Here is a 14,324-nt window from a genome sequence, read left to right on the forward strand (position 1 = left end):
TTGTGTGCATAAAAATAGCTTTATTTCCAAACAGATCAGAACCTGCATGCAGAAATCAATGATTCATTGACTCCTCCACTCGATTGGTGATTCACATCTCTTGTTATGACGAAAAGCAGCAATTTATTTTTCCCATGCAAATGATACATGGCTCAATTCTGTTCCCCTGAACAATTACATAGCAATCCTTCTACAAAACATAAATATATACCGCTCAAAAATGTCTAAAAGGAATAGAAACTCTTACAAAATAAAAAAAAAAACTGCTTCAAAACTATTTGCTTCAGAAATCTTAAAACTAGTGTATAATATATATAAAAATATTAAAAATCACATATACAACAGCTTAGAGGGGGAAAAGCCCCAACCTGAAAGAAGGCAATAAAATATTTGACAGTTAAATAAAAAAAAAATGAAACATGTTATCTACTGGAACATTGAACACAGAAAAGTTAGTACTAGCATTGGTCATTCTTTCCCACTGAGTTTCTGAAGAAACTAAACATTGTGCAGTTTCTTTCTTTCTCTATTAGCAGTACTGACATGAAACTGAGACAAAACAAAAATCGTGGGTGGAAAAAAAATGAAAATAAAAAATTTGGCATTTAAATATTTGGTTACTAACAGACTGCCATAAAATGGCTAAGTACCCTTTTTTTTTTTTTTTTTGCATTTTATTTTGATGGTTATTTACAAATCCCTGGAAGTTCAAGGTCCATGTGCAGAGAATGTGAGACATCAACAGCCATATATATACATGTACCTGTTAAAAATAGCTTTGCTGACAAGATACCAGCATCCAGAGTGAGCCTATTTGATTGGGCCTGGCCATCAGCTGATGGAAGAACTCCGCTTTAGAGTAAGTGATCTTTTTCACATCACACACTGCTTTAGTTCACTAGCTCCCACGTTCATTCCGCAGGAGCGAGTGAATACGTGCCCCTCCCACTGCTTTGAAGTAGCAGATAATGGACACCCCCCCTCAGACCTAAAGCAGGTTTTCCTTTGAGTTCCTCAGCTACACGACAGCCACAGCACATAGTACCAACGGATTTTATTTCATATAAAAACGCACTGCATTTCGTTTTCAACCACTGATTTTAGACTTAACTTAAAAGGATAAAATTGAGCAAATTACATCGGTCATCGTACACAGGGATTCATTAAAAAAAAAAAAGCAACAGTAACATCAACTCCCACAGCCCCATTGACACCAGGACAGGTGTGGGTGGAGGGGGAGGGAGGGGGGGGAATAAATAACTATACCAATGATCTCTGTACCATATCATGTCACAGACTGAGCACCGCAGGATATCATTTAGTGTTATAGCTTGAACAAAAACCACCAGAACTTGAAGACAGAGGGGTGCACACTATTAGACACACTGAATTACAGTGCAGCTCAGGACATTAAGCATTTAACTTTGGGAGGAGTTCAATATTTAAATTAAAAAGGAAACAGAAAAAAATGATGATGTTCCACAGTTTGGCAACCCCTCTCTTAATTGCTTTCTCATATGTTTAAAAAAAAAAAAAAAAAAAGGAACATGGCCTCCTGTTACATGGCCCACTGATTCAGATATCAAATTCCAAAGAAAATGCACAATCCAATATCATGACTGAGGAGAGTATTTTCTTACAGTCGGTCTTCCTTTTCTCATCTTTTTTGGAGAGTTTTACATCTCCCTCTCTGGCTTTCATGGTAGTATGGAGGATCAGGTGTGAGGCAGTCCAGGAAGAGAGAGAGAGAGAGAAAGAGAGAGAGAGAGAGCTTAGCGGCTGAGTTTCAGAGGCACTGTGACAAAGGGTGCGGAGGCGCCCCAGCTTTAGGCGTAGATCTCCATTGATGCGGCCTTTGTGTAGATGGGCTTCTTCCCCAGGGCGTAGCTGCCCTCGTCCTTCTTCTTCATGCGGTAGATGAGCAGGAGGATGAGAAGCACAGAGAAGAGCAGACCGACTGCACCGCCAGCGATCAGGGCTGCAAGAGACAGACATCAACATCACTTTAGGTCAGCCAACAGGGAAGTCGTAAACAGTCAACAGGCATGGATGGCACACAGCTTCAATTCAGAAAGACACTGTGGAGCACTGCATTCTTTTACAGCGCGCTTGAAGGCTAACGTAATAGCGCAAGGTGTTGTGTAGGATTCTTACCTGCAACAACTTCGGTCTTGTTAAAGAAGCTCTCATCCCCTGCCTGTGACATCAGCACGTTGGGAGGGCGGTCCTCGACCCCTGACGAGGAGCGGACGCCGACCTCGTTTTTAAGCACAATGTCGTTCTCGTCCACTGTGGGCTTTGGCTTCACAGGGCCTCCCTGCTCTGGGATCCGGTTGTCAATCAGGTCAGGCTAGAGGGGAGAAAGGAACAGACGTCACTTGTGGCTCCAGGAACAAACAGCTAGAATAGAGTTTGTTAAATGAGTGAAGGTGATGAGCAAAAGGAGAAGACGGCAATACCTTAGATGTTGGCACAGTCTCTTCGTCTGACACTGTCAAAATGAAAACAAATACGACAACAGTATTAGACACAATAAAAGGTGAATGTTACAGGAGTTATAACCAATCCCAAGTGTTAACTAGATAAAGTGAAGAAACTGACCTCCATCTCCAGAACCTGACGACTCGTCATCATAGAATGAATTATAGTCATCGTCCAGGTCCTCATCGTCGCTGGTTATCTCGAAGTCTGAGCCGTTCTGGGAGTCACCCGACGACACCAGGTCCTCATGAGACAGCTTTCCCTTCGTGGGCATCCATGTCTCCGTCTCCCTCACCTGCTGAGCAGAAACACACAAGCGAAAAACAACGCTTTAGAGCTAGCATGCTAACAGTGCAACAGGATAAAAATCAAGGGAGGGATTTCATAATTGCTGGGTGGGGAGCTATCCATTATCTAAAGTGGTTGGTTTCACATCTCTCTCCCTTAATAAAGAGAGGGCAAAAACAGGACAACTAATCCAGCAGATCTACTCTACAAGCGTCCTTGTTTTAATAGACGTGGTGGTGAGACGCTATTCCTGACAAAAAAAAAAGAAGAAGAAGTGTCTACAAAGGTCACACCAGATGAGGAAGCTTAGTAACCTTTGGCCTATCTTATCAGACACAAAGGCAAGGCAGGAAGTGATTGATAGCACGGCGACAGGAACAATGAAGCCTGGCTCATTTCAGAGAGAAAGATGCATTACACCTATGATGATCTGGTTTTGTTCACCATTTGCTTTTGGCCCTTTACCCTTTACATACCCCTAAAAACAAACACGAGAGAGAGAGGGGGGGGGCGGGGGCATTTAAGTGCATTTAAGGGGCATTTGTGGTTATCTCCTCACATCCACAGTCATCACAAGGCGGATTTTAATGTAATTGAAAGACATTACCCTTGCTAATCATATTATCAGCAAGTTAACTTCAGTGCCCTTTGCCAAGTAGGCACAGTCAACGAGATTAAACAAAGGCAATTTGATAGCCTGATCCAATTATCAACCCTCCATTTGGCTGGCGAGGCAGACATACACATGATACAGACGGTCACGAACACAGAGCGACTGCCCTCAAGGTGTAAAGAGGACTCCTCACAGCAAAATTGGAGCCAAGTATGTTTTGGGTTAAAGTCTCTGGCAGGCAAAGTCGTGTCCCGGTCAGATATCATCGCTGTGCTGGGTTTGCCCTGATTGTAGATCAGACAGCAGACACGGGCATTCGTTAGGTAACACCTGGCTGGGCTGTGCAAATATGTGGCCTCGGCTACGGTTAAAGAAACAGTCATGCATTATTCATTGTTGAGCTTTGGCTGGGCTGCGGAGTGAGAAGGGGGAGATAGGGGGAGGGGGATTTTTTTGTTTTTTATCAGTTCTGGATGGTTGCTCAAGGCTGGTTCAGGAGAAATGCAACTCAATGCCTTCAAATGCCCTCAGCCAGGTGGTCCCTGCCTCACTTGAAAAGCCCAATTCCTTTTTTACCCCTCAAACAAGTCAGAGAGAAGAGAGAGGGGAAAGAAAAGTCCAGACATGAATAACCTAGGTCTTTCAATTATGGTGGACCACTTCCCTTTCGAAATAGCATAGGAATCTATCGTCAATGTGACCTTTAGAGTGCCAACTGCTTGGTAACCACATTACACACGCCTTCATTTGAGTGATTGTGCAGAAGCTTCCTTTATCAGGAGCTGCAACAGTAATTCCATGCTGGAGGCAAAGGATCCCACTGATTGAACTGGCCTGAAATGTGTGGTTTTCAAATTGGGTGGATGGAAGTTAATCCTCTCTCTTTAGGTTGCATTTGACTTAAGGGAGTGTTCAGGGAATGCCATTGTTCCAGATCGAGAGCTCGAACAGGCGGCCATTTTATTAGCCCTGTTACCAGAGCAGCACGCTTCCACATGCTTTGAATCATGTGGTGGTGAAAACAACTACAAAATCAAGAAAGCAATCACTCTGGCACCATGGATAGATTAACAACAAAAACAACAACAACAACGACGACGATCACGTAAAACCCTGATTCGTTGTGTTGTGCCCAAATCTATTTTACACACAACAAAATGAACAAAACAACTTTATGCGACATATCCCAGACAAATTGGATACAGATCAAGGTTTGGGAATTTCCAAGGTCTTAAATCACTACTCCATCTTGCTCTGACAAGTCAGAGCCAGCAGCAATCTCATTCTCTTTCTCAATGCACACATACAAGCACACACACACACACCCACACCCACACCCACACACACCCACACACACACACACCTGGCAAACACTCCACTTTATAGTGAAACAGCCAGCCCTTCCTATAGTGGCCGTGCAGAGGAGAGCCTGTCATAACAGGTTTGCTGGCAGCTAGCTGAATGATGAAAGCCCAGAGCCAAGGGAAGGATCATGAGATGTACTCTTCACAGCGGGAGCGGGTCCTGCTCTGATGCCAATTGTCAAACACAAGACTGATCAGATTTGACATCAAAGTCAAACATGAACTTACAAGAAAAGGAAAGGGAGTTTAAAAAAAAAAAACCTTACCCCATCTGCTGCCTTCAACACCTTCCAAGCTCACATAAACACACAAAGTGTGTGACTGATTTTGTACTTGCATATCTTTTTATGGTTTTGGTTAAAAGAGTAATAAATAAATTAACAAAAGCTGAAAACTCCAGAGCTAAAAGGAAACGGTAACATATTAAAATGCTCTGGAACCTTGTTCTGCACAAACTGCACACCCACACACATTTGCGAAAGCAGGTGACCGTCATTACAGAACGTATTCTTACATTCATCAACAAGCATTTTCCTCAACAATATAAATCCAACTCATGCCAGAGTTGATTGAAACAAACAGACACACATCTCTGCAGTGAAAATTGGGTTAGATCACAAGTTAAACAGAGGAATGGCCACCATCTTGGCCAGTCTGTGATTTTCAAGTTCTCCCTTTGTTCTATGTAAAAAGACAAATATCCAGAACGTTTTAATTTGAAGTAAAAGAACAGGCCTACTCTCTACCCCATTTTGGTGACAGACTTTGAGGGCAGTTCCAACCTGTTTACAACAATATTGTGATACTGCCAGCGAAAAAGAAGTTACAACTGAAGCTGTGTCCCCCCCCCCCAATCTCATTAAATTCAAGTGAGTAATGACACTGGATGCCTGGAGTCCATGCAAATTAAGAGGCTGGCTAAACCCTGCCTTACCCAGGGCTTGCAGACCGGGAGAACAAAATCCCCCCATCTGCTTGCAAATGGCTGAGCATCTGTTCCATTGAGTCAATCACTCCATGCATGAGGGTCTGCCTCTTGCAATGTTTTAACCATGTGAGGGAGTCAATCCCACCGTTTATATAAGAATGTAAGAATTTAAGAACTGTTCAAGGAATTATGGTCCTAGAAAAATAACACAACTCTTACTTTAAGTTTTTATCACTGCTAGTGCTGGGCCCATTATATTTTCCCTATACCATCACAAAATGTTTTTGCCTGAAGTCACATTCCTGATCATCGACCATGGTAACAAAGTGGTAGCGAGGCCCTGCAGTGTGCCGTCCTCAGGGTGAGATTCACCACGTCCTTTCAGATCACATTCAATTACTGTTCTATCTCTTGTCCTCTGTGTCACTTGAACCAATCGGATTTGTAATGCACCGTTCTGTGTCAGTCTGATCTCCTCCCGAGATACATTGGCTGGAGCGAGGCCTTAGCTTTTCACTCGCACACGCACACACACACACACACACCACCACACACACACAACCACACACAGTCAAAACCGCTCCAGATTCCACCCACCTTCACTGGAACTATAAATAGACGAGGGTTTTCATCTGGCCATGTCTAAGCTACTCTCACCAGCCTCCCCATGGCAGAGCAGGTTGGACACTCCAGACAGGAAGACAGACATTTCAAAACAGCAGTCTCACGAGGTTGAAGAACGAAGAGAAGAAAAAGAAGAGAAACTTAGAGCTCCTGGGAGGAATGTGCAGCTAATCAATGATATGGCTCCCAATCCCCCTTGACCCAGACATACACACCCAAGCACACAAATGAGTCATCCAAATGTTTCTTTGGACGTGTGTGTATGCATGCAGTCATCCTGTTCCAGAAAATACTTGCATCAGCCGTTCCCACTCCAAATGACTCAGAAGAATGGGATCTCTCGCTGGAGAAATGAGGAACAGGACCACTGATCTCTGCCCACTTCAAGGGAAGTGCTTTGATGTCTTTCAGGATGTCACAGTCTTTCATTAATTAAGCTCCTCACTTTTAAGTGAGGGCATTTCAACACTCAATGGCTGGAGACTACCTGAAAGGCCAGATTATTGTCCCACCATTTCAAACAATTGCTATTGTGTAGCTGTGGCATATAATACATACAAAAACACTAATACTGGTTAGAGTATAGTGTATCTAGGGGTAGGGTAGGTAAGACAATGTAGTCTCCCATCTCCAAAAGACATTTAAAAATATTTACAAGTTATAATGGCATCCTAGTTACACTGATTTTCAAATGAAAAAATAAACTACGAACTGTAAGGCAAGTTTCTTGTACAAGCAGCGACGAGCAACAGAACTTGGGAACTTCCCAACCCCCAAAAAACCTATGCTCAGCCTTATTGAGTCATTTCACAAACCACCAGAATTCACATATGGCCAGTAACACAGAGCTTTGTGTGCTTTGCTTTTGCTTTTAGATCTTCCACAACCAGCAGACTCAGGGTTTAAGCTTGTGTGGTATCAGAGCGCACACGACAAAGGCCTGTGGTTAACACATGCATCCGTTCATGGCAATGACATTTTCTTCTCTGAAAGCATGGGGGTAAAACCCAACAAACTCCCCTGCATTTGAATGAGAAATGTCAACTCTGATCTTCCGGACTGTAAAACGGTAGGGCGATATGTTAAGCATGATCGGACAGGAAAGGGGGTTATGCCATTTCCTTTTGATGGATCAAACCATATTCTAGCCAACAAAAAGCACATTTAAAAAAAAGTTTCCCTAAAGTTCATACATTTTATATATGGCAACTTTAAAAGCTTTTCAGATCCTTAAGCCTTTTTTGAGACATTCTATTAAACACATCAAAATAGCCCATTCAAATAAAACATCAAGGTAGACTAATAGGCCGCTAATGACCCTCAAGGACAATTCAAAGGAAGATAAAGTAAATACATCAAATTCTTAACATCTTTCAACCAAAAGCAGATCAAACCCCTTTTCTCACTGCCAACATTCCATCCTCAAAAAGGGATTTTATAGCCCAGTGGACAGCCATGCAGAAACCATTATTACATCCTGGTGAAAGTATTTATCATGTTCTCCCTGTGGCCTTTCACTGGGCATTCAATTCAGCCCATCAAAAAGCAGAACAAAACACAGGCTCATTCTCGTGCAAATCATCTCACGCCTAATTCCGAAAACCACATTCCACAAGACATAATAGAGAGAGAGAGAGAGGGAGAGAGAGAGACAAGAGTAACAAGATTTTTGAGAGGGGAAAAAATATTTTGATTGGGGAGTGTGGTGGGTTAGGCGTCTCTTATGTAAACTCTTCAGGTCAAACAACAAGCCCATTTGGTGGTCACTCAGTGCCTTATCTAAACAATAGTTTGATGTAATAAAAAGAACCATGTCACTCGAATAAGGAATACATAGCTTTACCGCTCTACAAAGGTCCCTGAAACATTACTGCTTATTTTAAGACAACCGACATCAATAACAGTGTTCACTTTAATAGCACTTTCAAAAGCAGGAAAATTATGAAAATTTATCAATAATTTGAGAGAGGGTGGCTAAACTTTCTATTCATAGAGACCAGCGAGAGTGCGGGTCATGGCAAATGAATGCCAGTCTCCAGTCCACTGGCCTGGGAGGAGGCTAATGAAAGAACCCTGACCATTTAAATCCGCCCATGTGTGCAAAATCCCAATGAGGGCCGGTCAAGGTCAGAAGGGGTCAAATTCCACAGGAAAATGCAAAAGGAGGAGGGGGTGAGAGAAAAGGAGTTTTTTTTTTTTAAAAATGAAAGAACGAGCAACAGCTTCTGCATGGTTTTGAGGAATGTAGCAGTCTCTGTGCTCTTGGCATAGGATGTGCTTCAGAGTTCAGCGAGCTGTGTGGAGCTTTTGATGAAAGTTAGCCACAGCCCTTCAAGTTGCTGGGAAAAAAGGCACACAATCATCTAGAAAACTGGCTAATGGACATAAAAACAGACAGGCAGGCCGGCCAACATGCAGGCTATCCGGGCCAGAGGAGACATCGACCATATTTTGGCGATCAAATCACATTGACAGCTTTAACTATAAAAACAGATTTCATCTCAATCCATTTGCTGACATGTAGAGTAGTGAAAACCGACACACAGGGGTTTATTCTTAAACGTCAGATCAGTATAAAGATCTGCTGCTTGAGCAACAGATAAGGATCTGAGGCCCACTGGCAAGGTAGGCCTACACCTTTTCCAAGGGCATGGAGTTGTTACGTCTCCATGACGTTCATTTGCATTCTGCTCCTGACTTTGGCTGCCTGACCACACTCACACTGGGTGGGTGGCATCTGTCTATTACCATTCCATTCTATTTTAGCCCACCCCCATATTCAAAGCAGCACCGACATCTGCAAATGGCAATTCTTTCCCATCAGGAATACAATTCATGCCACTCTCAGGTGCTTTTGAACGCACATATACAACTCGTACAACCATGTAAGGGTAAAAGGTGGTAAAAGTAGTAGTGTACCACAAGTAGGCTACTGATAAACAAGTTAAAAAATATCAATATTATATGTGGGCCTTCTTCTGTACATAAGCAGATCTAAAAAAAAATCATGGTCTCTCATATGTCTACATAATGACTCCAGTGTTGTTTGGACTTGAAATCATTTACAAGAACATAGCGAGAACTTTCCTCAACACAGGCAGGGCAAAACCTGAAAACATTTTTGAGATTATAACGTCCATATTCATTTACCAATCCTTGAGGCCTAAAATACAAGCAGTTACACTTATCGTAATGAGAGGGAATCTCACCTACATATCTAACACTTTTACATCCACTAGCTTGAACTAAACTTGATACAATGTCTGGCATATGTAACCATAGTTAGGACTGGAGAGTGACTGGGTCTACTAAATGGTGTTACCAGTCCATCTGTCTTTGAATTGGATTAACTTTTGCAATAGCTATCTGGATAGCTACAATTGGTATTCCCAATAGGACAGTAAACGTAAAGATCCTTCACGGTTTCGTGTACAATCGAGTGAAACATATTACGTTAACTAGCTAAGGCTACCAAGCAATACTCCTCGGCGTCAGAGACATTCGGCATCACAGGACAATCTCGAGTTACACCAATTTGTTAGCTAACCGTAGCTACCTTAGCAGCTGTACGTGCATTTCAACACAGTAAATGTGCTTAAATGTGTTAAGGCCACTACAGGGAAAGAAAACATTGATAGCTGGCTTAAAGGAGACCGGATAGGAATTCCGTCAGTTATAAACACCAACTTCAAGACCAACCACAAGAAGATAATTACTGGTTAAACCAAGCTTCTGACTAAATTCCTAGTTTTCCAGCCACCGAGAGTTAACGTGAGCTAGGACAGCTCACTGTTAACGTTACTTACCGATTCAGAGTAGACTGAAGCGACTACAAACAACACGAGGAACAGCTTTTGCATCGTTTTCCTCTTGACAGCTTTGAAGGCAACTGATATTGTTATTGTACTGACAAACACTGAGACTGATATTGTACAGCAGTTTCAATACTCTTCACTCGACAGAAATTCACTGACAACTTCACAAGTCCTCAAGGTCCCCGTATCCACCTACAGTCACTGACCAGTTAAGTGTAAGTACGCATCGATTTCTATGGACTTTGCACTTCAGACTCCGCCTCCAAATATATTAAGCCAATGAGAGTAATTTTCGAATCGTCACGTTTACGGGAAATCCAAGAGCAACAGGTTGATCCGAAATGTTGGGACTGTTATTGTGACATTCAGCACATTTTACTAACTTGCCAATAAACGCTTCCTTTAAAAGAACGACTACGTACTGTCGCGACAAAACTTTGAAATGGTTGAGTTTGAGTTATTACAACTACTAAAAGTAGACTTACGAAAGTAACTCAATAATATATGTCTGCCCTAACTATTGGCACATAAAATAATGAATAGATTCATACTACACTATATCTTTATAAGTCAATTGCTAGCCCTTTTCATGATTGCGGGGACAAAATCCTGGTAGTTGTAACTATGGCGACAGGAACTTTGATGTAAACTTATTTGCATGGAATTTTTTCCGTTGTCGTAATCTTCCGGAAAATGTTTAGGGATGAACCCTCCCCCCAAAAAAGGAGAACAAGGAAAACAGCTCTGACTCAGACGTTTGCGTATTTGAGTCCACTTTCCTCTTCTGCTTTCCACTGACATTTCGATTTCTATACTACCTGAATTATCCGATTCGTGTTCCATTTGTACTTCCTCGGAAGTTTCGAACGAGTGCGTTGACCGATGACATGCTCAGTTCCGTATGGTGGAATAAACCTGTTTCAAAACACATTTTCAACCATTTTTAGATCAGTAACATATGACTTAAAAGTCTTTCTCTGAAAATATGAGCTACAAGTCACAAATTAATTAATTTAAGTAGGCTCTCATAGGCCAGGGGAAATGCCCGTGTAAAAACGCAGGTTTACAGGCCAAGCCATTGCTTTATTCTGTCAAATTTGGTGTAGCCTAAAGGCCTACAGGTCAACCTAGGCCATGTAGGTTTATCTTATTCAAGAAAAAGCTAATAATGTTCTCTATAAGTAAACTGAACTGGATGGTAAGTTAACTTTTCACTTAACTGTGAACTATGGTTCAGTCTAGCCCTATCAAAAGAAAGGCCTATCCTTTCTAGAAATTGTTATGATAGAACATGTTTTAATGTCTGTCTGGCATATTGGGAAATCGCCCTTGGCAATTAAAGGAAATGACAGTAACATTACACACAGGAACGAATGTAGGTCCTAGTACCATGCTAACAACATCTTTTTCAGAATTCCCTGATTTAGCCTACACAGAAAAATAGAAGTGTCTGAAACTAGGTTTAAGTTTTGCTTTGAAGAGGTCAATGTAAAATAATCTGGTTGACATAGCATGGCTACAATCTTAGACTGACCTTAGACTTTTATATAAATGTCAGACTGGGCCTGTTATCAGAATATCAGTGCTGAAGACACATTCAGCTTCTAACATTTAGTTTGCATGATCAACAGTCAAAAACTTGTTTAAAAGAATTATGGCAAGTTGTTTTTATCTAGTGGCTGATATTGTTAATATCTCAATGAATGTACTGTAAACACTGACTTGTGTGGGGCATGGGAATGATAGTGGACTGTACACGTGTTAAGCGAAGATCATAAATTGTTGTGACACTAGTCACAAGGTCACTTGAGTGTTACTTCACTCTTAACAACAAGCATAATTATATCCACATGTAGAACAAATAGTAAGCCAACCTCACTCGTTGAGAAATTGGGTGCAATGTTGCTTGTTTGGTTCAACAGCAGTCATAGTTGAGCTTTTGTTTGAATGCGAATACGGAATTCCAGACAACCTCTGACAGTCAGATACACATTCCTTTGCAGCGCAACAATGGAAGTCTTTGTGTGCATAATGCTCTGTGTGTGTTCATTTTTTAATACTTCACATCTTCACATGAAATGTTAGAACTACTAAGGATTCCTTGGATGGTTTGACTGCAGCATCCAAACACATGACACTTCATTATCTTCACCTACTTACAAATATCCCCCAATAGGTGATGGATGAGAAATGAGTACTCATGACAACAAAATCCTTGTAATGGCACTGAAGACCCACCTAAGAATGAATTGAAATAACTCTTTCCACCTGACCAATTCTGACTGTTTTTTAAATAGAAATGTATTTATGAAACTGAGTCACTATTCGAACAGCTAATGATTAACTTTTTTTTAGTTTTTAAGTTTATGATATCAGCAGCATTTGCTTGACGTTTACTTACTTCTTTAAGTAGGTTCTTTATGGAATGGCCAGTGATGAACTTACTTCAGCTGTATTTTAGAGTTGCCTGTAGCATATTAGTCTTGTCAAAGGCACCCGTCAGGCTCAACAACTCAATACATACATGCCATTGCCTCTTCTAAATCTGAAAAAAATATAATGTTCTTCAACTTTGACCTCCTGAAATATCCTAAGTCTATACAGGATCATTTAGAATCAAATTGCTCCAATGTTCTTTGTTTTATGTGATTCGCCACTTGTATTGTTCAGTCTAGAACTCAGTACTGTAAATTCACTAAGTCTTGTGGAATGGCAATCTGGTCAGAAGCACATAGTCAGACCTTACCTTTTATTTTATCTCTATTTATTCTTTGTTGTACTGATTGTGATTAGCTACTGATTGTGTGTTTCTATAATTAGTCATTTGTCTCCTCCTTCCTGAAACTGCTAATCAGTCAAGTGTAGATAATGTTGTTACCACCAGATGCAGGTATGATGATCTAGGTTGTACCATAGTAATCTTCCGTATAACTTTGTCACAAATTGAGTCACACAATTTGGCTTCAAAAAACAAGCAAGTGCCTTGACATAATTCAATATATTCCTTCAGGTAGTTGTTGTTTTTGATTTTCCAAGGACATTTTCATCTCACTCCTCCTCAGTTTCTCTCCCTCACTCCCTTCCTTGTTGTTCCCTCTCCCTTTCGTTCCCATGACTCAATTTCATTGTACTTTTCAACTGAATAAGTTCCACCCACTGGCAAGATCGGTGGACTGGACTTTGAACCTGTTAACACATTGAGAGCGTCTACCTCCCTCCTTCCATACACAGTTGCAAAGAAGGCAAGACTTTATTTTAAAACATGTCTCTGTCTTTAAGTCCAGACAAAAACGTATTGCCCAGCTGACCACCCCTCTCCTTCAGCACTCACTGGACCACTGCCAAATACAGTGTAGATTAAACATCCATGGTGTTCTATGTGAAAAACAGGAGTTTAAATAAATATGGGATTGTAATTGTGTGTGTTGGTGAGGGGGGATTTCATTTCAGGAGCAGGAGACAGGAAACAGAAAGTGGAAACTGCAGAAAAAAGAGGAATGATGATGGGGAATTACCATGGAGTTGTCGGAATTTCCGGACCTTAAAACCCCACTCTGCAATTAATGTGGAAATCGTTTTGATAAGTAGACTAAAGATGTTGTGCACAATTACCAATGCATGATTAGACTGACAGAAAAACAATGTGAAGAGTGGAGAGGATATGGTAATACTTATAAAGTTAAGGTGTCTTCTAGCTGGATGTGCCACTATGTGTTCCTACTGTAAAATTATACTGATTTCATTTTTGTTTTCCTGTTCTCTTTTTTTGCCTCATCTCTTTCTACTTCATTCTCTTCTTCCTTCTTCTTATTTTTAGCATTTTTGGGTGTGGAGAAAGGGGACTTACCTGGCTTTATGATTTCTCCGCAATGATTTTTTAAAGATTAGAATAGGGTCATATCATTTTACCATTTCTTAGGACTCGTTTATCCAGAGAAACAATAAAGACACATAACACCTCGAATTAGGCCCTTGTTTAGAGGTGTTCCTTTTCAGGACGTTCCCCCCCCCCCCAAAAAGCAGTGATAATAGGGACATAGTATTGTCAAATGATTATGATACTCTTCAAGACGTACAGTATCCCCATGTTACCTCTAAAGGGTAAAGGTCTGGATGGACCACCTGTATTTATATTATATTTATGTATATTTGGACATTTTAAACTTCAAATATTTTTCAGGATTAACCTAATGGCCCGAAGGTGTTTAAAT

At 41.1% G+C, this 14,324-nt stretch overlaps 1 protein-coding gene across 1 annotated transcript; it reads right to left on the reverse strand.

The window, feature by feature from the left end:
• sdc4 (syndecan 4) lies at positions 1–10,290 on the reverse strand. The gene is made up of 5 exons (XM_080845624.1): positions 10,105–10,290; positions 2,602–2,776; positions 2,460–2,491; positions 2,155–2,350; positions 1–1,978 (listed from the first exon to the last, which is right to left on the reverse strand). The coding sequence occupies exons 1-5, from the start codon at positions 10,156–10,158 to the stop codon at positions 1,827–1,829; spliced, it is 609 nt and encodes a 202-aa protein (XP_080701750.1). The 5' UTR covers positions 10,159–10,290; the 3' UTR covers positions 1–1,826.
• Between the last annotated feature and the right edge of the window lie 4,034 nt (positions 10,291–14,324).

Source organism: Sprattus sprattus (genome assembly GCF_963457725.1).
Source record: "Sprattus sprattus genome assembly, chromosome: 10".
Taxonomy (NCBI): domain Eukaryota; kingdom Metazoa; phylum Chordata; class Actinopteri; order Clupeiformes; family Clupeidae; genus Sprattus; species Sprattus sprattus.

Coding starts and splice junctions, on each gene's coding strand:
- sdc4 (XM_080845624.1), bottom strand. CDS start 10,158: ATGCAAAAGCTGTTCCTCGTGTTGTTTGTAGTCGCTTCAGTCTACTCT. Junction 2,777..10,104: donor CTTCAGTCTACTCTGAATCG/GTAAGTAACGTT, acceptor TCTGCTCAGCAG/GTGAGGGAGACGGAGACATG. Junction 2,492..2,601: donor GTCAGGTTCTGGAGATGGAG/GTCAGTTTCTTC, acceptor TCATTTTGACAG/TGTCAGACGAAGAGACTGTG.